Raw genomic sequence first — 27358 nt, forward strand, 5'->3', positions numbered from 1 at the left:
TACCATTTGAACTACCCATAATGAACTGCGTATTGTCTTACTCACCAGGCCACAAAACTGGGTGTGTACGCAACACTCTGTCATCAAGAGGAAGTGGAATATACAAGATCAGAGATGTATAGGTCCTGCAGGCACATATAAGTTGTGGAGGCAAGTGGCTCAAGTGCCCATGACCTCCACTGCTAAATCATCTCCTCCCTCTGGACCTGCTCCCTCGGCCCCGTGGAGAGTAATCAGCTGACCAAGGAAGAAAAAAATACAGGCCAGGTTGACAAATGGTTCTACACAACATTCTGACATCACTTGAAAAGAACAGCTATAGCACCAGCGCCCCACTTGGGAGTGGCCCTGAAGGACTGTAGTAAAGGGCAATCTTCCCAAGGGAGCAGAAAACAGAATGTCATACTTGGTTATTTATCTTACCTAGAAGGAGAGATGGCTAGAAGTATGGATCTATACTGTTTCATATGCAATGACTATTTGCTGGATGGTCAGAAAAAGGAGCTCTGGAGAAAAGGTATGTGAAATGATCTCTCCAAACAGGTTTGGATAAAAAAGACATTTGAGTTCTATATGAATGCTCACTGAAGAGTGATCATGGAAGAGGAAAATTTTAATAATCAGTAGACAAGATGACCTGCCCTGTGGATGTTAGCTAGCCTCTGTCCCCAGGCACCCCATCCATACCCAATGGCTTCATGAACTAAATGGTTTTGGCAGCAAGGAGGTAATGCATGGGTTTAGCAACATGGACTTACTCACCAAGGCTGATCTATTTACAGCCACAGGTGAATGCTCAATCGGCCAACAGCAGAGATCAACATAGCCACTGACATGGTCCCTGGACCACTTCAATCAAAAACCAAAGGCAGCACTTAGACCTCACTGGAGTAGGCACTTGCTCTGGATGTAAATTTATCTTCCCTACCTGCAATACTTCTATGGAAACCACCATCTGTGAACTTACAGGATGCTTTCTTCACTATTACGGTATTTTACTCAAAAGCATTACTTCTGATCAGTGAGCTTATTTTCCAGGAAATGAAGCATAACAATAAGTTCATGCTTGTGGAATGCTCTAATTTTACCATTTTCCCCACAATCCTGAAGCTACTGGGTGGCAAAAAGTAGAATGAGCTTTTGAAGATCCAGTAACAACGCTAGCTGGCTGGCAACACCTATAGGCTTGGGGCAATGTCTTCCAGGATTCTCAAATGCTCTAAACCAGTGACTAATACATGGTGTTGTTTCTTCCACAGCCAGGATTCACAGGTCTGGAAATCAAGAGGTAGAAAATGGGAGTAGCTCCTTACTATTATAATAAACTGCTTATGAAATGTTTGCTTCCCAGTCCTACAATTTTTGGCTCTGATGGTCTAGAGGTCTTGGTTTCCAAGGGAAAAATGCTTCCATTAGAAAATAAGCAATGGTTCCATTAAGTCAGAAATTGAGGGGGGGGGGGGACCCTGCCGGCTGGCCCGGCCCCCCACCCCCAAAAAAAAAAAAAAAAAAAAAAAGAAATTGATACTGTCATACCTGGTCACTTTGGGCTCCTCCTGCCAGTGAATCAACAGGCAGAAGGAATTACTGTTCTGGGCGGGATAACCGATTCTCTCAAGGAAACACTGAGTTGCTACCACATAGAGGGCTCAGAGATGATGAATAGAAGTATGTCTGGAATGTAGCTCTCCTGGGATATGGTTTAGTTTCCCCATGTTAAAATGTTAAAGTTTACTATTAACTTTTATAGTATTATTATAAAACTTGATGGAACCCAAAAATGGAACCTGCAACCCAAAACAAGCAGGGCTGCTAAGCGCACAGACACTTTAGGAATGGAAATTTGAGTTACCCCACTGAACTAGAAACCATTACCAGCTGAGATGCTTGCCAAGGGCAAAGGGACTATGGAATGAGTAGTGGAAGAGGGAAATTATAAATATCAGCTATGACCACATGACTGGTGACAGAAATGAGGAGTACAGTAGCTAGGGGTATTTCTTTCTTATTCTAAAATAAATATAATTGCCTATAAATTACCCAACTCTTTCTTTACCCTCATTGTTACTGGAATGAACTGTGTCTTCCTCAAATTTATAGGTTGAAGTCCTAATTCCCAATGAGACTGTATTTGGAGATAGGACCTTTAAGGAGATAATTAAGACTAAATAAGGTCTGTAAAGTGGATCCCTAATCTCATAGGACTGGTGTTCTTATAGGGGAAAGAGACTGCTATCTCCCACTCTCTCTCTCTGCACATGTGCAGGCACAGAGAAAAGGCCACTTAAGGACAAAGTAAGCCAGCCTCAGGCCGAGAAATCACACCAGAAGCTAACTCGGATGGCACCCTGACCTAGATTTCTAACATCTAGAGATGTGGAAAATAAATTTCTGCTGCTTAAGCCACCCAGTGTGTAGTACTATGTTATGGAAGCCCAAGACAACTAGCACACCCAGTTCTGCCACTTCCCCATCATCTAACATGGGGTTTCTCAACTTCAGCATTATTGACATGAGGGACCAGATGCCTTTGTTGTGGGGACTTGTCTCTCACACTGTAGGATGCTTAGCAGATTCCCTGGCCTCTACCCAGTAAATGCCAAAAGCAGTGCCCCACCGCCCCCACCTCTACTAGGTGTGATGAGAAAAATGCTTCCAGACGTTGCCACATGTCTCCTAGGAGGAAAAATTACCTCCAGTTGAGACTCAAGATGTTTAAACAGTGGTTAACCTTTTATCTCTGGATTTATATTGCAGGATCTCAAAGTGGGAGAGTGACTCAGATAGAAAAGAAATGAACATTCACTATCAATAAAAGTAGACTTAGTATCCTTTTTAGAGACAAAGCTTGTCTTCAGGTGTATGAAAGATAGTTGCACCTTGTGGATGGAAGCATAATTGTTCTTCTCTATTTCATAAAGGTAGTTATAAGGGGTGTGAGTGGATGCCAAGTTGAAAAGGGAAGGACTGCAGGGGGGTTACGGTGTCACTTTGCTTATGCTGGGATTGATGCTTCCTAAACATGCTTCTAACTTAAAGCTGACCAAACAGCAACTGCATATGATCTGGGAAGCGGAGGTACAGCAGCAACCACACTATTCTCTTAAGGTCACCTCTGGCCCAAACACCCACTGCCAAGTCTTGATAAACTACAGCTCCACCTTCAGCTCACCTCCTGACTATCCATCCTACTGGCCAAGCACTGCCCCAGCCACTACTTGGGTGTAGACAGAGCTTCCTGCTCGCATTCCAACTTTAGAAGCCGGACACACTTGGCTTCTCAGAAACTGGCTGGAGATGCCTCCTGATCTACCAACTCTCCTTCTGAATTTTCACCTCCCCAAATACTTTCAAAACTGTGTATGGCCTAATTCCTACAATATACTCATCGATGACTCTACTCTCCTGACTGACTGAACTCTGATCATTCGGTAAACAAACAGCTAATGCAATAGTTCTATGCTATTCAATAATTCTTGTTTTAGACTATGAGAAGATGAAGAAAAGCAGCCCATCTCTCCCTGCACGGCCTGCTCCCTGTCCCCAAAGTCTTATAATTAGTAGAGAGTTAATAATAAGTTCATGTAGATAAGTAAGCAGAAACGATAAAACATCTATCAGTTTTCATTACTCCAAGTGCTTATAATCCTATCCTCTGCTGGCACAATCAGTTGATGAAGACATTTCCAAGTTGAAACCTTTCTTAGAATGAAAGTTGTTACATTGTTCCCAAAGGGTTTTTCTCAGAATAAATTTTACAGTAGGCAAATTTCATTCAGTGACATAAAATACAGCACTGTGGTTTAATTCAAATTTTTAAGAAAGAGGATGACAGTAGATAAAGTAGATGAAAGTAGTTTACTTAAGAATCTTGGGACTTCCCTGGTGAACCAGTGGTTAAGACTCAGTGTTTCCAATGCAAGGGGCTCAGGTTTGATCCTTGGTGATAGAACTAGACCCCACATACCACAACTAATGATCCCAAGAGCCTGCAAACTGCAACTACAAGAACCTGCATGACACAACTAAGACCTGGCACAGCCACAGACATAAATAAAGATCTTTTTTAAAAAAGAATCTTTACCTTTGTATTCCTTATAACAATTGGATATTTCATTCCTGAAAAAAAAAATTAGTGAAAGATTTATTTTTAGCAAAAGAAGGCCTACTTTAATGAAATATTATTCTAGTCATAAATTTCAAGGATTATCTCTGTCATAACCATGACTGGCTCCTACTTTTCATTCTAAAGTTTTCTTTTCACCAAGTAACAAGATTCAACTAGTTAATATTTGACAATACATAAAACTCTGGCATGTTTTTTAGCATATTTTATTTTAATTCATTTAATCTGTAAACCATTCCCCACCTCAGCTTCCACACTAGACGGCCCAGCTTTTCTGTGAACCACAATCCTAGAAAACATGCTATAAAATGAACCGTCACAAATCGGTATGTATTTTTCCGTTGGAAGAATGCTATGACACTTGTCATTCAAGTGTTCGTTATCTGAATCCTTGCAGATTCTAGACTGTATAGAGAAGCAAGAGTTATTACAACACAAAATTTCCAATGATAAACTATTTCTAAAATTTGTTCCCAATCAGATACATGTGATCTTAAAGACCTATAATGCATATGGATAGCAGGTAAAGAATATGATTTACTTATATCATAAATTTGATTATGCTACCTACCTAACAATCTCAGTTATTTAACAATTTTGCTCATCATCTTAGAATTTAGAAGGACACTGGGAGAATGATTGCTTCAGATAACTCAGATCTCCTTAAAGTCCTGTCAAGAAAGAACGAACTGAGTACTACTTCTTTTTCCCTTCAAATTTCCAAACAAATTTAAAGCTTAACAACTAATTCATTTGGTTTAAAAAAAAAAAATCTGTGCCCCTAAAGCAAAACAAAATAAACTCTAAGTGCAGGTTACAGTGGGGGAGTTGGGGGATGGGGGGTTCAGAATGGCTGAGTCATGTCCTATCCCCAGACAGTCTGATTCAGTAAGACTGAGGGATGCTAAAATCTGCCTTTTTAACAAGCATGCCCAGGGGATTCTGAGTCTAACCTATTGGATAGGAAAGTGTTTGGTAGCTAATTTCACTGCTGCACCTGCTTCCAGCTCTGTGCCCTACTGCAGCTAGCTCCGGGTGACCCTCTTGTCAGCGCTACCCTAGGCAGAAACAGTCCCAAGTTTCTTTAAAGTAAATTCAGGTATTCAACAAAAAGACAAGGACAGCTTACCATCTTTACTTCTCGAAGGACTTTCTCTAGCCATTTCAATATCTTCTACTTCAAAATTGGTCAAAACAGAGCCACCTGCTTCTTGGAAATCCTTGGCAAATGACAAAGCCACCTGCCGATAGTCCACGATGCCAGTATAAGGACAATCAATAGCCATTAGACCCTGGGACAGAATTGTAAAAAAATCAAGACAATATAATTAAAAATTGCTGAGGATAGGCTCTCCAGTGAGGTTTCCCTGCTGGCTCAGTGGTAAAGAATCCACCTGCCAATGCAGGAGACTCAAGCTTGATCCCTGGGTCGGGAAGATCCCCTGGAGGAGGGCATGGCAACCCACTCCAATATTCTTGCCTGGGAAATCCCATGGACAGAGAAGCCTGGAGGCTACAGTCCATGGGGTCTAAGAGTTGAACATGACTGAGCAACTAAACAACAGGTTGTCCATTAAATTTTATCTTTGACTGAATTTTTTTTACTGTTTATATTGATGGGTAACTCACAATTAGCCTTTCCTGGCAAACATCTGATAGTCTTAAAGAAAAATAAGATAAAAGCTTTCTTAATTCAGTGCCTAAATTTGATACTGAATACATATACAAATTGTCTAACAGATAATAGAAATAATACTAGCTAAATAAGAAAACCTCTATAATCTGGAAATAATTCTTCTCCTTAGAGGAGTTAATTTTTTCAGGCTCTTCCAGCTGCTACAATGAGTCTTTTAGTTTTATTTATCCTTAACCATATCTGATTCTGAGTCAAATTCTGTATTACCAATTTCTTTATATAAACTGCACTAAGATTTTCCCAGTAGTATATTATCTGTCATGCACACTCAATGAGAGCTCAGAGTTGTTCACAATGTTTTCAGAGTGATTTGATTTGATTTGTTGCAGAATCTATTTTCAAGACTGCAACTACTGAATGGAGATTTTATGTGGTTAATTCAAACTTTCTCTTCAGGTAATATGGAGAAATTAATAGCCTGTGTATTTAGTTGCTATGTTGGAGTGTGTGTGTGTGTGTGTGTGTGTGTTACTCAAAACAAGTTTAAACTCTATAAATGAATGATCTACAACCATACATATTTAATTTTTCAGAATAAGTGTTGAATGTGCATAGGCCTTTTCTAATTGTAAAGAAAAGGATACAAGTAGAATTTCACACACTAAATACTGACTACATTTTGGTGAGTGCTTGGAAATGGCATCATTTTCTGTTGCCTTGTTGTATATAAGAGTATATCAGTTCTCTCAATCAATTTCCCCTGAGAGGGCAGACTGGTTCCCAGGATAACTAAAGCCCAGAAGTTGAGGGCAACTTAAGTGCTACCATCCTCCTGGGCAGCACTGCACTGATGTTACAGCTTTAAAATGACATCTGATAATATTAAATATCTCATCTGTATTCACTGCTCCACCCCAGCCCAGTGCATTTACCTGTCTGGCCTTTAAAAGCTTTTGATTAAGGCGCATGCGCAGGGGGGCGCGCCGCCAAAAAAAAAAAAAAAAAAAGCTTTTGATTTTGCCACTCAACCCTGACCAATGTGTCCAAATGGCCAGATGGTACTAAAAGTGAAGGCTCACAATCTCAGGCTCTTTTCACAAGCTGAACCTAACATGTGGCAAAATTCATCATTTTCCTGACAGTCTTGCTTCCAGAATTTGAGAGCATTTGCCAAGAAAAGGAAATCATTCCTTCTGTTTCAACACAGTAGACACATGTAAGATTTTACACTAGAACTTCTATTGCCTGAAATTCCTAGGTTCACAGGTCAAATAAGTAGAATTCAACTTCAACCTACAAATAGTATCTGGGATACAATAACCTTGGAAGTTAATTTAAGATAATACTAAGAGTTTAGTCACAAAAACTTCTTTACATAGCATAGAACTATGTGATAAGTATGATAACAGAGGGGTAAAATAACATGTGTACAAGTGTTTCATATCAATCTTTTTTATCATCCCAAATACCCTCCTTATTCATCTTCTACTCCTCTAATCCAGCACATGCCTGACACACACAGGAGGCACGCAAATATTTAGTGACTGAATGAACTTTGGCGGGCTGTCTTTAAACATATACCAAACCTTACCCTTCCTAACAGCTTTCCTTCCTCCTTCCCTTTCTGGTCTTGGCTGTGACCCTCCTCATGAGATGCTGGTGTGCCTTGCCCGAGTGTGGATGAGGGGGAAGGTGGGACAAATCCCTGTTGCCAAGCTGTTGGCACTCCGACCTAGGGCGGGGTCAGGGGACAGGCTGGCTGGCTGTCAGCCAGCAGACTGCCCAAGCACTGTTCAGGTCACCAGGTCAGAGCTTGGAATCTGATATCGTGGCAGGTCAGGTGGTTGGAAAAGAACCAGGCAAGTGGGTCAAGGAAAGCTAAGAGTTGGAAGTCAGTCAGGAGGCTAGAGGAATACGTGATTGACCAATAGCGTTAAAGTAAGGCAGTTGGATCAGCACACCTAGGGTCAGAGGAAGCAGTCAGGATAGAGAGGCATAGAGAGCACTGTCAGGAGCCATCCCTCAAAGCTTACAGATGCACTTTAAAACCTTCTCAGATACTCCCACTAGGGGCACTTAATTTTCTTCTTAAACAGATCTGATGATACAAGAAACCCTTTCAGAGTTCCCCTGACAAACTGTTTCTTTCTGCAGGGTCTGGAAGAAAGAGAAGAGACCCTATACCATGGAAATGTTGCCACCCATTCCTGGTAGTGGTCATGAATTTGGGGGGAAAGGGAGAAATTTACTCAAGACACCATTATGAAAAACCGAAGTATACTTTCCACTCTATATTGCCATCCCTAAAAATGTCTAGACATTGATAACCATAATGGGGCCTTCTACAAGGTAGATCACTACTGCAGAGGCCTCAGGGAAGGGTAACGTACACCTCTCTTAGAAGTGACACTACTTATTCATCTTTCAAGCAGGGCGCTCACCTCTGAGAAGACTTTCCTAGACTCCCGGACTAAACTAAAAGCTCTCCGTACCTTGGTACAAGACAGAGTATCAGTTCTATCATCATACTTATCACTATATTAAAGCTATCTTCTGCTACACTCTAACTTCTTTCAGGATCATGGCAATGTCTTACCTTCACATCTGCAGTACCCACTGTAGTGCTGGGCACACAGTAAAGCAGAAAATGTTGGTCAAATTCACATGATTATCTATATATACATACTTCATCTACCTCATTCTGAGAAGTGTGAGGATCACTTCTGTGTAAGGTCCACAGAACAATATCCAGACTCATCCCTAGTCTTTACGATGTACAAAATGCTGTTTTGTTTTGTTTTTAATAGTAAGGCATGATATAAAGAACCATGGATCCTTCTTTTTCTATTTTTCTTTTTTAATTTCTAAAGTTATCAGATACACAACAGATGACTGTTGTTTCAGTTGACTAGCTGGAATCTTCCAAATCCCCAAGATTTCAGTACCATCACAAAATCAATAACTTTGTTTCCCAAACTCCAGAGTCAATATTGTTTTTACATCATGACCAAATCCACAGTGCGGTCAGGGGCTCATATGTCTTTTTATTTATTTTTTACACTAATCTTAAAGTCTGAAACAGTTTCTTGATAGTACATAAAAACAGAAACACATGTTAAAAACTAGCATGCCTCTCTGGGGGAGGTTATAAATTGTTTTATTCTCAAATGCCAGGTAATACTTGATACAGATCAGTAAGATTCTGACATCTTAGTTTCATAACCAAACACTATCAAAATCACACAAAACAATAAAACAGAAACAGGTTTAGCTGTTTTATAATCAAGAAGCACTCAATAATTCTTGTAAAGCACTGTATAGATAAGAGATCGGAAGCAAGTTTAGTTCCATTTTTTTAGTAGATTTGATTTTTTAGAGCAGTTTTAGGTTCATAGGAAAACTGAGCAGAAGGAACAGAGATTTCCTATATATTAATACTTCCTGCCCCCATATGTATACAGCTCTCTAATTTCTTTAATACTAATATTTTTTTCCTTTTAAGTATGGCATTAGTATAAACAACCAGTTCTGCTATAGACTGAATGCCTGTGGGCCTCCAAAATTCATAGACTGAAACCTAATGACCAATGTGACAGTATTTGGAGATGGGGCATTTGGGAAGTGATTAGGTAATAAGGATGGAGCCTTCATGAACGGGATTAGTGGCTTTATAAGAGAGACTCCAGAGAGCTCCCTCACCCCTTAAGTATTGTGAGAACACAGCTAGAAGATGGTCTATGAACCAGGAAGTGGGCCCTCACCAGACATCAAATCTTTCAGAGCCTTGATCTCAGACATCTAGCCTCTAGAACTATGAGAAATAAATACCTGACACTTATGAGCTAACTGGTTCACTTTCCAGATGGCACTAGTGATAAAGAATCCGCCTGCCAACAAAAGAGACACAGAGAAGAGGGTTGAATCCCTGGGTCGGGAAATCCCCTGGAGTAGGAAGTGGCAACCCACTCCAGAGTTCTTGCCTGGAAAACTCCATGAACAGAGGAGTCTGGTGGGCTACAGTCTACAGGGCTGCAAAGAGCCAGACATGACTGAGCACACACGTTGTTGCAGCAGCCCCAACTGACTAAAACAAGCTCTTATGAGTTACTCACAACCCTAGTTTGAAGATATCCTAGGATCTCTCAACAATGTTTTGAAATAGCCTATTTTATTCTACAGAGGAATTGACATGACTTAAAGGAAATAAACAAAGTATTTACAAACAAAGTATTAGGAAAAGGGGAAAATGTAAACCAGGAGAAAAAGAATATAAAAAAGTTATCTTATCAGATGTCATGAAAAGTACCCAAGTATCTCAAAAAACAATCAATTTTAATTCACCAGAATTACTGCTCACATAAAGCACAAAATAACAACCATCACTTCTTGAAGATTAACATATCCTGGATGCTTTACATATATTATTCTATTTAATTCTCAGAACAACCTCCATTTTACAAACAGGGAGTCTGAGGTTTAGTAAAATTTTAACTTAAGGTAAACAGCTGTTAAATAGGCAGATATGAGATTTAAATTTATGTCTGTCTAACTTCTCAGCCACCACAAACTACTGCTCATCTTATGTCAGATCCCATTTTATGGGGGAAAAAAAGAGAAAATACAGTGAGATAAAGAATAGTATGTCAAACTGCTTTAAGTCTAGAAATTACTGACCTATGATATACAGTAGTAGTAATGTTAGTTGCTCAGTCGTGTCCCACTCTTTCAGACCCCATGGATTTTAGCCTGCCAGACTCCTCTGTCCATGGAATTCTCCAGGCAAGAGTACTGGAGTGGGTTTCCATTTACTTCTCTAGGGGATCTTCCTGACCCAGGGATCAAACCTGGGTCTCCTGTATTGCATGTAGATTCTTCACTATCTGAGCCACCAGGGAAGCCTGGCAGAAAGGAATCAGGTATTCTAAAAATAGGGGACAAGAGAGGATGAGATGGTTGGCTGGCATCACCGACTCAAGGGACATGAGTTTGAGGAAGCTCCGGGAGTTGGTGATGGACAGGGAAGCCTGGCATGCTGCAGTTCATGGGGTCGCAGTGTTGGACACAACTGAGCGACTGAACTGAACTGATTCTAAAAGTAACTATAAATAGGTAGTGTTAGCGGTGTCATAGTGAGTAAAGCTGCTTCCAAAAATAAATATATAAATGGTTCTGACCTCCCACTTCAAGGCTCCCCTCTCTCCCATGACCAGTTTCATCCCATGTACCAGAGTTTGATTAACTTTTCCTTAATTAACACAGTTTGCATATCATTTTCCTGCCAAAATCCTTCAGTGGCTCCCTACTGTTTAGATCAGGAGCTGGTAATTTTTTCTGTAAAGGGCCAGATAGTAAATATTTTTGTCCACGTGAAGCTTAAGGTTCTAATTACTCGAGGTGGCTGTTTGGCACAAAAGCAGCCACAGACAACACATAAATTAGAAAGTATGGTTGTATGCCAATAAAAATTTGTGTGACACTGAAATTTCATTTAATATAATTTTCATTGTCACAGAATATTATTCTTTTAATTTTTCTTGACCATTTAAAACAGCTTAATAGGTCATTAACAATGGGTTGTGAACTTGGCCCACAGTGGCCAGTTTGCCAATCCTGGCTTAAGACATGTAGCATTTGCTCAAAGCCGGAAGAAAACAGACAAAATTAGATAGTCAATGAATGCGTCTTCTTTTTTATTAAAAAATCATTCATTCATTCATCATCTCAGAGAAATAAGAACTATATGGGGAGAGGAAAAGGGAGAAGAAGATCTACTCCCACGAGGAAAACACTCTTAATATTCTGAATCTGAAGGGAGAGAGAGGTGAAGTATGCTAGAGTCGAAGATGCTATGACCTTCTCTGCAGGGAGAACTCATTCAATGCTACCTGGATTCCTGGGTACTACCAATCTCTTGAGAACTTTATACCACTTAAGAAAATCAAATATTTTTATCTAACCTTAACTGCACAACTAAAGATAACTTAAGAAAAATTAATTCTATATTGTCTTTGTGTAAAAGGATTTGAAGCAGCTTGTAAAAACAAATAAAAATACATACAAAACAATATATACAAGCATTAAATTTTAAATCAGACAAGTATATGGATTGGAAGTTATTATTTGCAGACAATATGGTTGTATATAGAAGATACAGAAGAAGAATTAGGACTTCCAAAGCAGTCCAACGGTTAAGAATCCATGCTCCCACCGCACGGGGTGCAGGTTCTATCCCTGGTTGGGGAACTAAGATCCTATGTGCCATGCAAAATGGCCAAAAAAAAAGAATTTATAGACAAACTGTGAGAATCAATGAGTTAATTAAGCAACCAAAATGAAGCAGGTAATGTTCTGTTTGTTGATCTAGATGCTGATCACATTTCATGAAAATTCATCAAGTTGATGATTTTGGATGTACTGATATGCTAGGATTCAATAACAAGTTCCAAAAAATAAGAGCATACAGAAAACAAAGATGAAAAGACAAGATGAAACAAAGAGTGAAATTAGTGCATAAAAATAAAAATGTATGCTTAAGGCTATAGATACTTGGCAAGAGTAGGGCACAAATGTGTCCTGCCTAGGATCAAGGCAAACAGGACAATGAAATCAGTTACAGTGTCCATAGACAGAAACTGCTCAGGAAGAAAAAATTATACTTAAATCTGGGGTCTGAGAGAAATTTCTCCTGAGTGTTCTCAAAACGGTGTTATTTAACAGTGAACCTATCTTCTTACAGCAGAGGCCTTAGTGAGTGACACAATGATTTCCTCCATAGGTTGATGCCAAAACACCAAAACACAACTCAAGGAGAGTAATCTGGGGTCAAGGAGTAGGTGGGGAGAGAAAAATACTACAGTATAGATGTACCACAATCTGGTGGTCTGGAGAGATGTATAAGAATGAATGGCCTACGTAACATCTAGGCTCTCTTCTTTAAACAGTGTTTCTCTAAAGCAAGCTTTTGATAAACATTGCCTGACAGTGAGTTCAAGGCCATACTCACTAAGCTAGGTACCCATCTTAGTGATAGGTATAATTGTATGTTATATATAATTACAATATTGTATAATGTCATTAAAACACTGGGGACAGACGTAGAAAGCAAACCTATGGTTACCAGGGGGTAAGTGGAGGTGGATAAATTGGGATTGATATATACACACTACTGTATATATTAAAATAGATATATATAAAAGATATGAATAAATAAAATAGACAAAATAGACACATGGTGGTGGTTAGTTGCTTCAGTCATATTCAACTCTTTTGCAACCCCATGGACAGTAGCCCACCAGTCTCCTCTCTCCATGGGATTTTCCCAACCAGAATACTGGAGTGTGTTGCCATGCCTTCCTCCAGGGGCTCTTCCTGACCCAGGGATTGAACCCACGTCTCCTGCACTGAGGACGATTCTTTCCCGCTGAGCCACTGGGGAAGCCCATAGGTCCTTATTAGTTACCTATTTTTATATATTGCATATATATACATATAAATATATTATTATTGTGTAAATATTATACATATATACATGCACAATTTGGGCTATATACATATATGTACTTTTATCTATTATACACACACACACACACACACACACACACACACACACACACACATTTTGGGAAGATCCCCCACAGAAGGAAATGGCCACCTACTTCAGTATACTTGCTGGGAAAACTCCATGGACAGAGGAGCCCGGCGGGCTACAGTCCATGGGGCTGCAGAAGAGTCAGACATGACTTAGAGACTAAACTACAACAACAATAAGGCCCTACTGTATAGCACAGGGAACTCCACTCAATACTCTTAATGGCCTATATGGGAAAAGAATCTAAAAAAGAGTGGATATGTGTATATGTATAACTAATTCACTTTGATGTACACCTGAAACTAACACAACATTGTAAATCAACTATATTCCAATAAAAATTTAAAAAAAAAAACACAAACCCTGAGGAATGGAAAACAGGAGATACAGCAATTCACTGTAACAGTCAGTAGAGTGGGAATTGGACAGTCACCTCTAAAAGGCTATCAAGGAAAGTTGATAAGCAGAGTAATTATTGTATATATATATATTCAAGTCTCCATCACAAATAAAGAAGATCTGGTTTTCCTCATAGCTTATTTTAAGCCAGAGACTCTATAACCCACGCTTCACACCTCCTAAAGCAGACCAGATACTGCAGCCACCCTCCTCAAAAATTTTCAGTGGCTACTCATGTCTACTGGATAAACTTCAAAGTATTAGCATGAATATCAGGCCGTTTATGTGGGCTAGTTCTGCCTTTCCAATCTCATCTGTTATCTCTCACTACATACCCTACGACCCAACCACACCTCACCACTCAGGGCTTTCCCAACATGTCATAGGGTCTCAGACCTCCTCTTGCCTTTACCTGTGTTCTTTGGACCTGGTAGTTTCTCATAGGGAAGAAGAAATCAGCATCCAGAGTTTGTGACAATGCCCTCTTGTGTCTGTCACCTCAATGCTCCTATGACAAGATTATCTGTTTCTAAGATTCCTGCTTCCTGTAAGCTCACCCCCAGCCTCCATGTCACAGGACTGAGCCCCAACTGAAAATATCCCTGTGAGCCTGTGTGTGGGGGTTAGTGAATCACTTACCCTACAATATGGCTCCTTCTTTTTTATGTCCTCCTGCTGGATCAGCCTCAGGCCCTGGACACCATTCTGCAGGCCTCTCTCATACAGGGCCTGAAGTCTGGGAATTTCTTCTTGTTCAACAGCCACTATAAGCTTAAAAAGAAAAAACATAAAGAATATGAATAAAGTTAAACATATCAACAGCTATGAAAGATAAAGTCAAGAGAAAATCATAAGCTATTGTATGATTCAAACTGGGTTGAGTTTTAAAAACTGCTTTCTGCTTCGTGTATCTACTTCTCCCTTTCTCCATGACTTCACTCTTCCTCCACCAAAAATATTTGTCTTTAGACTGCATTAAAACAAAGGTAAGGCGTAGCCTCAATTTTCACGTCTGCCATCACAGTTGCTATGTGAGTCTTGGCCATATCTATTCCCATCACTGTTTCAATCCCAGAGATGAACGAAGCACAACTTGTTTTGTCTTTACATTAAAAAAACAAAAAACAGAATGGACAGGAAGTATTCAGTATAATGGGGTATCACTAACAGAAAACTATTTTCTGGAAAAAAGTACATTTCAAAGTATTTACTGATGCATTCTGTCACAGAGAAGAAAAACAGAAAATTCATCAACTTTACTCAAGATTCCTTTTCTATTAATATTTATTTCTGGGCAAAGTATCTGTTTGAGGTAGTTTCTTTCTCACTTAACAGTTACCAGCAAAGGAAAACACAGATGATATTCACAAGTACATTAGAATTCAAAAATCACTATTTCATAGCAAGAAGTCAATCACACTCCATGAAGTAATACTTTTAATCAAAGTGTAAAGGTTATTGAAATTAACAAATACTTAACCTTAAAAACAGATGTGGAATCAGACGACACTATCAAGAAAGTAAAAAGATAATGCACTGAACGGGAGAAAATATTTGTAAATCATATCACTGATAAGGATCTAATACACAGAATATATCAAGAACCCTTTTCAAACTCTGTACAGACTTCCATTTATAAAGTAAGTAAATTACAGGGATGTAACGTACAGCATGGTGACTATAGTTAGTAATTGTGTATTTATAGTTAGCAATTGTGTATAGTTAGTAATTGCATATTTGAAAGTTGCTCAGAAAGTAGATCTTAAAAGTCCTCATTATGGACTTCCCTGGTGATCCAGTGGTTAAGAATCTACCTGCCAATGCAGAGGACATGGGTTTAATCTCTGCTCCGGAAAAAATCCACATGCCGAGGGGCAACTAAGCCCATACACCACAACTACTGAAGCCAGTGGACTCTAGAGCCTGTGCCTTGCATCAGGAAAATCCAGCACACAAAGCATGTCTACCACAACTAGAGAGTGGCCCGTTCTTTGCAACTAGAGAAAGCCTGCGCATAGCAATGAAGAACCAGCTAAAAATAAAGAAATAAATACAATATTTTTTAAAAGATCATATAATATTTTTTTAAAAGTCCATCATCACAAAGAAAAAAATTCTTACATGTTAATCATACTTCAATTTAAAGAAATAAAAAGACATCAAACTTGATTTAAAAAAAAGAACCTGGAGATGGGCAAAGACTCAAATTTTAAGTGACTGAACCAGGAAAATTGTGAAATCAGTTTATTAAGTCACAATGACATTGTCATGGCCTGGAAACAGCAATCTGTAAATTAATCCCTGGAGCTGAGCTGAGTGTGTTAAAAGCAATGACATGATTTGATGTGAAGAGGGAATATGAAGTAGTATTCAAGGCTCCAGAAAGAAGCAGGTGTTACAGAGCTCAAAATCATCCTATGGGCAGGAATGTGGCCTGCTATGTTTCTCAAAGGTGTTCAGTGGATGTTGGTTGGTTCCTTGGGCTTAAAGGATTGAAAAACAAACAAACAAACCCTCATAATGCAACCATAAAAACTGTAAATACACTTCCACATTTTGCTTTTTTTGCTTAATAGTATGTCAAAACTATTTTCCCACATCATTAAAAAATTCTTCATTGCATTTTTAAGGGCAACAATGAACTTTTATTCTTAAAAATTACATGGAGGGGAGTTATAAGGAAATACTGTGAACAATGGCAAGCCAACAAATTAGATAATTTATATGAAATAAGAAAACTCATAGAAAGACACAAACTTTCGAAATTGACTCAAGAAGAAAAAGAATACGTGAGTAGACCTATAACAACTAAAGAAACAGAATTAATAACTTTTAAAGGTTCAGACCTCATGAATGTTACCAAGTATTTAAAGAATTAGTACCAATTCTTCACAAAATCTCCCAAAAAACAGAAACAGGAACACTTCCTAATTCAACAAGATCAGTTAACAGTCAAACAAGACAAAGACATCAAAAGAAAACAAAAACTGCATATCAACATCCCTTACGAATATTGATACAAAAATTCTGAACAAAATACTAGTAAACTGAAGGAGGCAACACATAAAAAGAATTATATATCAAGATCAAGTGAGATTCACTGCATGAATGCAAGACCGACAACATCCAAAAGTAAATGAACGTAATAATTCATATTAATAGAATAAAGGACAAAACCCACATGACTGCCTCAACAAAAGTGGAAAAGGCATTTGAGAAAATCCAACACGTTCTCATGATTGGATTGTGCTAAGTCGCTTCACTTGTGTCCGATTCTGTGCGACCCCATGGACTGCAGCCCACCAGGCCCCTCCATCCATGGAATTCTCCAGGCAAGAACACTGCAGTGGACTGTCATTCCCTTCTCCATTTCAAGATTAAAAACACTCCACAAAATATAGGTAGAAAGGAATTTCCTCAGTCTGGTAAAGGACATCTTTAAAAAAAAAAACCCATAGCTGTCATTACTTAATAGTGAAAGAGTGAATGCTTTCTCTCTAAAATCAGGAACACAAGGATATCTACTTTGACTACTTCTATTCAACACTACACTAGAGATTCTATGAAGGTAAAGCCAGGCTTTGCATGCATGTGAAGTCACTTCCATCATGTCTGACTCTGTGACCCCATGGACTTTAGACTGCCAAGTTCCTCTGTCCATGGGATTTTCCAGGCAAAAATACTGGAGTGGATTTCCATGCCCTCCTCTAGGGAATCTTCCCAACGCAGAGATCAAACTCACGTCTCCTGGGTCTCTTCCATTTGCAGGTAGGTTGTTTACCACTAGCACGACCTTTGGCAGTACGTGAACCATGAACGTCCATATGTACAAGCTGGAGGCAGAAAAGGCAAAGGAACCAGAGACCAAACTCCCAGCATTCATTGGGTCATAGAGAGAGCAAAGAAATTCCAGAAAAACATCTACTTCTGCTTCACTCACTACACTAAAGCCTTTGACTGTTGGGATCACAATAAACTGTGGAAAATCTTAAAGAGATGGGAAAACCAGACCACCTTTCCTGTCTCCTAAGAAACCTGTATGCAGGTCAAGAATAAACAGTTACAACCGGACATGGAGCAATGAACTAGTTCTAAATTGGGAAAGGAGTAGGTCAAGGCTGTATACTGTCACTCTGCTTATTTAATTTCTATGGAGAGTACATTATGCAAAATGCCAGACTGGGTGAACCACAAGTTGGAATCAAGACTGCCAAGACTAAAAAAAAGATTGCTGAGAGAAATATCTACAACCTCAGAACCTCAGATATACAGATGAAAAATGGCAGAAATTGAAGAGGAAAGAAAGAGCCTCTTGATGAAGGTCAAAGAGGAAAGTGGAAAAATGGTCTTAAAATGCAACATTTAAAAAACTAAGATCATGACATCCAGTTCCATCACTTCATAGCAAATAGAAACAGCAACAGTGGAAGCAGTGGCAGACTTTATTTTCTTGGGCTCCAAAATCACTGCAGATGTTGACTGAAATCATGAAATTAAAAGACACTTGCTCCTTGGCAAGAAAACTATGACAAACCTAGACAACATATTAAAAAGCAGAGACATTAGTCTTCTGACAAAGGTCCACATAGTCAAAGCTGTGGTTTTTCCAGTAGATATGTATGGATGTGAGAGGTGGGCCATAAAGAAGGCTGAGCACCAAAGAATTGATGCTTTTGAAATGTGGTACTGGAGAAGACTCTTGAGAGTCCCCTGGACTACAAGGAGATCAAACTAGTCAATCCTAAAGGAAATCAACCTTGAATATTCATTGGAAGGACTGATGCTGAAACTCCAATACTTTGGCCACCTGATGCAGAGTCAACACATTGAAAAAGACCCTGATGCTTGGAAAGATGGAAGGTAGGAGAAGTGGGCAACAGAGGATGAGATGGTTGGATAGCATCACTGACTCAGTGGGCATGAAACGGAGCAAACTCTGGGAGATAGTGAAGGACAGGAAAGTCTGGTGTACTGCAGTCTAAAGGGTCACAAAGAATCAGATATGACTTAGTGACTGAACAATTCAACACTCTATTGTTGTATTGTACCACAGGTCAGTAGTTGCCCAATATGCTACTAGAGATCAGTGGAGAAATTCCTCCAGAAAGAATGAAGAGGGTGCCGTGTAAGGCCACCCAAGATGGATGGGTCTGGAGCACACAAAATTTTGTTTGTGTCCTCCAAGAGTCTGTTCTCCCAGTCTTGATCACATGGACCACAGCCTTGTCTAACTCAATGAAACTATGAGCCATGCCATGTAGGGCCACCCAAGACAGACGGGTAATGGTGGAGAGTTCTGACAAAACATGGTCCACTGGAGAAAAGAATGGCAAACCACTTCAGTATTCTTGCCTTGAGAACCCCATCAACAGTATGAAAAGGCAAAACGATAGGATACTGAAAGATGAACTCCCTAGGTCATTAGGTACCCAATATGCTTTTGGAGATCAGTGGAGAAGTAACTCCAGAAAGAATGAAGAGACAGAGCCAAAGCAAAAACAACACCCAGTTGTAGACGTGACTGATGATGGAAGTAAAGTCCAATGTTGTAAAGAGCAATACTGCATAGGAACCTGGAATGTTAGGTCCATGAATCAAGGCAAATTGGAAGTGGTCAAACAGGAGATGGCAAGAGTGAACATTGACATTTTAGGAATCAGTGAACTATAATGGACTGCAATGGGTGAATTTAACTCAGATGATCATTCTATCTACTACTGAATCCCTTAGAAGAAATGGAGTAGCTATAATAGTAAACAAAGAGTCTGAAATGCAGTACTTGGATGCAATCTCAAAAACAACAGAATGATCTCTGTTCATTTCCAAGGCAAACCATTCAGTATCACAGCAATCCAAGTCTATGCCCTGACCAGTAATGCTCAAGAAGTTGAAGTTGAACAGTTCTATGAAGACCTACAAGACCTTCTAGAACTAACACCCAAAAAAGATGTCCTTTTCATTATAGGGGACTGGAATGCAAAAGTAGGAAGTCAAGAGATACCTGGAGTAACAGGCAAATTTGGCCTTGGAGTACAAAATGAAGCAGGTCAAAGGCTAACAGACTTTTGTCAAGAGAACACACTGATCATAGCAAACACCCTCTTCCAACAACACAAGAGAAGACTACACATGGACATCACCAGATGGTCAACACCAAAATCAGATTGATTATATTCTTTGCAGCCAAAGATGGAGAAGCTCTATACAGTCAGCAAAAACAAGACTGGGAGCTGACTGTGGCTCAGATCATGAACTCCTTATTGCCAAATTCAGACTTAAATTGAAGAAAGTAGGGAAAACCACTAGACCATTCAGGTATGACCTAAACCAAATCCCTTACAATTATACAGTGGAAGTGACAAATAGATTCATGGGATTAGATCTGATAGACACAGTGCCTGAAGAACTATGGATGGAGGTTCATGACATTGTACAGGAGGCAGTGATTAAAACCATCCCCAAGAAAAAGAAACGCAAAAAGCCAAATGGTTGTCTGAGGAGGCCTTACAAATAGCCTAGAGAAGAAGAGAAGCTAAAGGTAAAGGAGAAAAGGAAAGATATACCCATTTGAATGCAGAGTTCCAAAGAATAGCAAGGAGAGATTAAAAAAAGCCTTCTTCAGTGATCAACGCAGAGAAGTAAGAAGAAAACAATAGAATGGGAAGGACTAGAGATCTCTCCATGAAAATAAGAGATACCAATGGAACATTTCATGCAAACATGGGCACAATAAAGGACAGAAATGGTATGGACATAACAGAAGCAAAAGATAATAAGAAGTGGCAAGAATACACAGAAGAACTATACAAAAAAGATCTTCATGACCCAGATAACCACGATGGTATGATCACTCACCTAGAGCCAGACATCCTGGAATGCGAAGTCAAGTGGGCCTTAGGAAGCTCACTACAAACTAAGCTAGTGGAGGTGATGGAATTCCAATAAGGCTATTTCAAATTCTAAAAGACAATGCTGTGAAAGTGCTGCACTCAATATGCCAGCAAATGTGGAAACTCAGCAGTGGCCACAGGACTGGAAAAGGTCAGTTTTCATTCCAATCCCAAAGAAAGGCAATGCCAAAGAATGCTCAAACCACCGCACAATTGCACTCATCCCACACGCTAGCAAAGTAATGCTCAAAATTCCCCAAGCCAGGCTTCAATAGTACTTGAACCGTCAAATTCCAGATGTTCAAGCTGGAAAAGGCAGAGGAACCAGAGATTAAATTGCCAACATCCGTTGGATCATTGAAAATGCAAGAGAGTTCCAGAAAAATATCTACTTCTGCTTTATTGACTACCCCAAAGCCTTTGATTGTGTGGATCACAGCAAACTGTGTAAAAATCTTAAAGAGATGGGAATACCAGACCACCTGACCTGCCTCCTGAGTAATCTATACGCAGACCAAGAAGCAACAGTTAGAACTGGACATGGAAAAACAGACTGGTTCCAAATAGGTAAAGAATACATCAAGGCTGTATATTGTCACTCTGCTTATTTAACTTACATGCAGAGTACATCATCTGAAATGCCAGACTGGATGAAGCACAAGCTGGAATCAAGAAGGCCGGGAGAAATATCAATAACCTCAGATATGCAGATGACACCACCCTTATAGCAGAAAGTGAAGAAGAACTAAAGAGCCTCTTGGTGAAAGTGAAAGAGGAGAGTGAAAAAGTTGGCTTAAAACTCAACATTCAGAAAATTAAGATCATGGCATCTGGTCCCATCACTTCATGGCAAATAGATGAGGAAATAGTGAAAGAGTTTATTTTTGGGGGCTCCAAAATCACTGCAGATGATGACTACCGCCGTGAAATTAAAAGACGCTTGCTCCTTAGAAGAAAAGCTATGACCAACCTAGACAGCACATCAAAAAGCAGAGACATTACCTTGCCAACAAAGGTCCGTGTAGTGAAAGCTATGGTTTTTACAGTAGTCATGTATGGATGTGAGAGTTGAACTATAAAGAAAGCTAAGTGCCGGAGAACTGATGCTTTTGAAATGTGATGTTGGAGAAAACCCTTGAGAGTCTATTGGACTGCAAGGAGTGCCAACCAGTCCATCCTAAAGGAAATCAGTCCTGAATATTCATTGGAAGGACTGATGCTGAAGCTGAAACTCCAATACTTTAGTCACCTGATGTGAAGAGCTAACTCACTGGAAAAGCCCCTGATGCTGTGAAGGACTGAAGGCCAGAGGAGAAGGGGACGACAGAGGATGAGAGGGTTGGATGGCATCACTGACTCGATGGACATGAGTTTGAGTAAGCTCTGGGAGTTGGTGATGGACACGGAAGCCTGGTGTGCTGCAGTTCAATAGGTCACAAAGAGTCGGACACAACTATGCAACTGAACTGAACTGAACCCAGGTAAATTAGGTAAGAAAAAAATACCCAGGTGAAAAAAGTAAGACTATCTTCTTTGTAGATGACATGATCCTGCATGTTTAAAGTCCTAAAGGATATACACCACACACACACACACACAAAAAAAAAACTATTAGACTAAGAAATGAGTTCAACAAAGTTGAAGGATAAAGATCAATATGTAAAAATCAATCCTATTCTATACATTAGCAGCGAAAAAACTCAACTGAAATTAATAATGTTACTCACAAAAGCATCAGAAGGAGTAAAATATCAAGGAATAACATTAACAAAAGAAATGCAAGAATTGTACAATGAAAAATAAAAAATATTGTTGAAAGAAATTAAAGAAAATTAACATAAATGGAAAGACATCTCAATTTCATGTTTTGTAAAATTTAATATTGCTAAGATGGCAGCACTCCCCAAATTGATCTATAGATTCAGTATAATCTCTATCAAAAATACCAGCTGCCCTTTTGGAGATACTGACAAACAGTATTGGCATAAGGACAAATACACGTCAGTGGAATAGAATTGAGAACCCTAAATACACCTTCCTCCATTTATGCTCAGCTGATTTTTGATGCAGGTGCCAAAACAAAGTACTGTAGAAAGAACACTTTTTTCAACAAATGGCACTGAGACGAATGGACATCCACATACAAAAGAATGAAGTTGGACCCCTCCTTACATCATATACCACAATTCATTAAAAAATGAACCTACACTGGCAGAACACGTGTAGGGAGTCGGGTGGGAGCTTTACTTCTGGTGGCAGGGTCTGGGGAAGGGGCAGTAGGCCAGCTGCAAAGGTGGTAAGAAGCACCTGAAGCAGACCAAGGAGCTGGATGAAGATGATGGGGCATTCAAGCAGAAACAAAAAGAGAAGCAGAAGGTGAGTTCCGTGGTGATCCAGTGGTTAAGAATCTGCCTTGCAAAGCAGGGGCAGGGGTTCAATTCCTGTTGGGGAAACCAGGATCCCACATGCCGTGGGGCAATTAAGTCCACGCAGGGCACCTAGAGAAGTGTCCGCCCTGCTCCGAAAGCCAGAGCACTGCAACAAAGACACAGCTTGCTCAAAGAGCGAGAGAGAGGCAAAAGAAACCTGAGAAGCTAAAAGCAAAGGCTGCAGGGAAGGCCCTCCTAGAGAAAATTAGAATTAAGAAATCTGTCAACAAGTAAGCTGGGGGACTTCTCTGGTGGTCCAGTGGTTAAGAATCCACCTTCCAATGCACGGGATGTGGGTTTGATCCCTGGTTAGGGAAGGGGAACTAAGATCCCACATGCTACAGGGCAACTAAGCCTGTGAGCTGAGGAAGACCCAGTGCAGCCAAGAAAAAAAAAAAAACCACCACTTTTAGGGACTTCCCTAGTGCTCTCCCAATGCAGGGGGCCTGGGTTCGATCCCTAGTGGGGGAACTAGATCCCACATGCTGCAACCATGTGCAGCATGGTTGCAGTCAAAAAATAAAAATACATATTAAAAAGAAAAAAAAAAAAAGAAAAAAGGAAGCTGTTCTTTGTGCTGGAGGCAATGGTAATCGTAAATTCCATTCCTGATTCCCTGCCATAATGTCTACTGCCACCGAGAGTTAGAATGAAGTGCTGTCTTGAAGCCTGCTACACATTTAAAAACAAACTTTTGTTAAGGTTTAAAAAAATGAAAGCATACAGTGGCTCATCTTCTCTTCAGTTCTTCTCATTCAGCCATTTCTACCTTAGCTGTGAGGTCAGAGTAAACTCAGCCTAGAATCCAAAGTCTGTTCTTCAGTCTTTGTTCTATCTCCAATTCTGTACCGCTCAGAATTTTTTTTTTCCATTTATTTTTATTAGTTGGAGGCTAATTACTTTACAATATTGTAGTGGTTTTTGCCATACATTGACATGACTCAGCCATGGATTTACATGTATTCCCCATCCCGATCCCCAGTCCTGTCTCCCTCTCCATCCCATCCCTCTGGGTCTTCCCAGTGCACCAGCCCTGAGCACTTGTCTCATGCATCCAACCTGGGCTGGTGATCTGTTTCACCCTTGATAGTATACTTGTTTCAATGCTGTTCTCTCTGAACATCCCACCCTCACCTTCTCCCTACCACTCAGAATTAAATCAACTCATCTGGGGGAGGAAAAGGGACTAAAGATCTAAATATCAGAGTTAAGGCTTTGATATTAGAAGAAAATTAGGAGCAAATTTTCATGAGCTAAGGTTTGGCAATGATTTCTTAGATATGACACTGAAAGTACAAGCAACAAAAGAAAAAAAAAGATAAACTACACTTCATCAAAATCAAATTTCTCTGCTTCAAAGGATACCATCAAGAAAGTAAAAAGAAAATCTACAGAATGGGAGAAAACATTTAGCAATATTTTAAATATCATCATTACTATTATTTTATTTTAAAAATAAAAATATTTTAATATTTTAGTAGTATTTTAGTAAATAACATATAACTGATAACGGACTATATTCAGAATATATAAAAGCACAACTCAACAATAAAAAGACAAATAACTCAATTTTAAAATGAGCAAAAGATCTGAATAGGTATCTCTCCAAAGAAGATAAATGAATGGCCAGTAAGTACATGAAAGATGCTTAACATTATTAATTACTAAGTTTAATTATATAAAAACCACAATGACATAGCACTTCATATCCTCTAGGATGGCTAAAATAAAGCAGACAATAACTGGTGTTCAGGAGGATATGGAGATACTGGAATCCTCATTAATTGCTGATGGGGATATAAAATAGTACAGCACTTTGAAAAACAGTTTGGCACTTCTTCAAAATGTTAAACATATACTCAGCAACTCTACTCCTAGGCATATACCTGACAGAAAGGAAAACATACGTCCACACAAAAACTTGCTCATGAATGTCCAGAGCAGCATTATTCACAGTAGCCCCAAAGTGGAAACAACCCAAATTTCTATCAACTGATAAATGGATAAACAAAACGTGGTATATCGATCCAATAGAATACAAAGACGAATGAAGTATTGATTCACGCTGCAAGATGAATGAACTCTGAAAATACTACACTAAGTGGAAGAAGCCAATCACAAAAGAGAACATTTTGCAGGACCCCATTTACATGAAACATCTAGATTTTGCAAATTACATGGATACAAAGAAAGAAAAGTCAGGTATTTTTTAAGTCAACATTTAAGATTACTAAGAAAATACTATTTATAAATAAGTCAAGGCCCTAGTAAAATGCCATACCTTGCCACATTGCTTGTAGGAAATCCCCTTTTGGTTACAGTACTCATAGATGAGGGCTGCACCTTGCACACATAATTTAGCTTTCAGAGATTCAGGTTTATAATAAATCCCACTATGTATGACACCACTGTTATGTCCAGTCTGATGAATAGCTATGGAACAAGAGAAATACATTTAAGAGAAAGTACATACATGACTCATTCAAAACCCAAGAAGGGGGGGAATACAATTAGAGTTGAAGCTATTAGAGACCACTATTTAAAACTCTGCCTGAGTTTGGTCTTCTGGTCAGGTCACTTGTAGCTTCCCCAGTAGCCAACCAGTGTCTGTGTCAGGTCCCCCCAGCCCATCTCTGACTTTAGCTATGACTTTGGGGTACAAACCCAGCCCTCACCACCAGCAACCCACCTCAAGGGCCCACTATGGCTCTCTGCCTTTTGTCCCAGGGTGTTCTCTAGTCTTTGGGGGCAGAGGGACTCAACATCCCTAGGGACGATCCTCAAACAAAGGGACAGAAGTTGAAGGGCACATGAGCACAATCCTGGGAAACATTAGGCAGTTCCTCAGAGGTCTCGGTGGAATCAAGCCCACAGCTTCAACCTGGATAACACACCTTCACAAGGTTTTCCCTCCTTCCCTGTTTATTCTCCCTACCCACTGACTACTGCTTCCTTGGATAACCTCACAAATAAATAACCTTTTTTTTTTTAAAGCCACTCAGTCATGTCTGACTCTGTAACCCCATGGATTAATACAGTCCATGAAATTCCGCAGACCAGAATACTGGAGTGGGTATCCTTTCCCTTCTCCAGGGGATCTTCCCAACCCAGGGATTGAACCCAGGTCTCCCGCATTGCAGGTAGATTCTTTACCAGCTGAGTCACAAGGGAAGCCCATATCCAATATCCAGTATCCAAGTTCTAGTCCCAGGCTCTGCTTTTTGAAGAATCCAGCCTGGGACACTAGCATTGACATTTAGATTGAAAGATGCAGAACTGACAACATGAGCAGGTGTTCAGGTTTATTATTGTTGTTCAGTTGCTCAGTCATGTCCTACTCTTTGCAACCCCATGGACTGTAGTATGTCAGGCTTCCCTGTCCTTCACCATCTCCCAGATTTTGCTCAAAGGTGTTCGGGTTAAGCAACATGATAACATACATACCTAAATCTTTCTCCTTCTCCAGAACACCAATGGAAAGTGCTGGATGTCGCAGGATGAGTGCTCTGGCAGAGGCAAGCCCCACAATTCCGCCACCAATAATGACTATATCAAATGAGCTTTAAAAGAAAGCCATCTTTAAAGTAACACATTGTTTACAATAGATTTTATCAAACTTTGCATTTTCATCACCAATGAACAACTAAACTATTAATTAGTAATCATTAAAATCAAATGTTTACTGGGCTTTGTGATATTTGGCTTTAAAAGCTAGTCAGCTACAGCCAGCAGGCAGAATGGCTAGTTGCCCAAGCTGCTCTAAGTGTCCATTATACTCCCATAAGCTGGCTCCATCGACGGTTACTCGGTCAAGTATCACACTCTCCCCTACCAGCTGTCAGAAATTCAAGTGCAGTATTCTTTTGTGCTTTTCTGTTTGTTTCTGGGCTTTTGCGGATGGAGGGTTGGCCACATTGCTCGGCATGTGGGATCTTAGTTCCCCAACCAGGGACCTAACCCACATTCCCTGCATTGGAAGCATGGAGTCTGAACCACTGCACCACCAGGAAGTCCCTCAAGGGCAGTTAACATTAAGTCTTTAACACCTTAGTGTGCAAAAAGTCATAATTATTTTATTCTGCTTAGAAGGAAACAGTGAGAAAATCAAACCTTAAGGAAATAAGTGGTCCAGAAATGAGCTCAGAACCAATTTTAGTCACGATAATGCTCATTACACAATCACTTACAAAATTAGAAAGGGTATGTATAGTCTAACTCCACAGTGAGAAGCTTAAAAAATTACCATTAGTGTTGATCTCATGGTCAACAAATCCAGGTTTTATAGGAACA

At 39.7% G+C, this 27358-nt stretch overlaps 1 protein-coding gene across 2 annotated transcripts in view; it reads right to left on the bottom strand.

Annotated features, from left to right (window-relative positions):
* Positions 1-27358, bottom strand: part of L2HGDH (L-2-hydroxyglutarate dehydrogenase) — a 49625-nt gene that overhangs the window by 17618 nt on the left and 4649 nt on the right. For both annotated transcript variants that reach the window (XM_065941902.1, XM_065941901.1), the window contains exons 2-6: positions 26513-26628; positions 25350-25501; positions 14389-14520; positions 5256-5418; positions 4085-4119 (exon numbers count right to left, since the gene is read on the bottom strand). In XM_065941902.1, the coding sequence (XP_065797974.1) occupies positions 4085-4119; positions 5256-5418; positions 14389-14520; positions 25350-25501; positions 26513-26628 (598 nt within the window). The remainder of the gene's footprint in view (positions 1-4084; positions 4120-5255; positions 5419-14388; positions 14521-25349; positions 25502-26512; positions 26629-27358) is intronic.

This window comes from Muntiacus reevesi, chromosome 7 (assembly GCF_963930625.1).
Source record: "Muntiacus reevesi chromosome 7, mMunRee1.1, whole genome shotgun sequence".
Classification (NCBI taxonomy): Eukaryota; Metazoa; Chordata; class Mammalia; order Artiodactyla; family Cervidae; genus Muntiacus; species Muntiacus reevesi.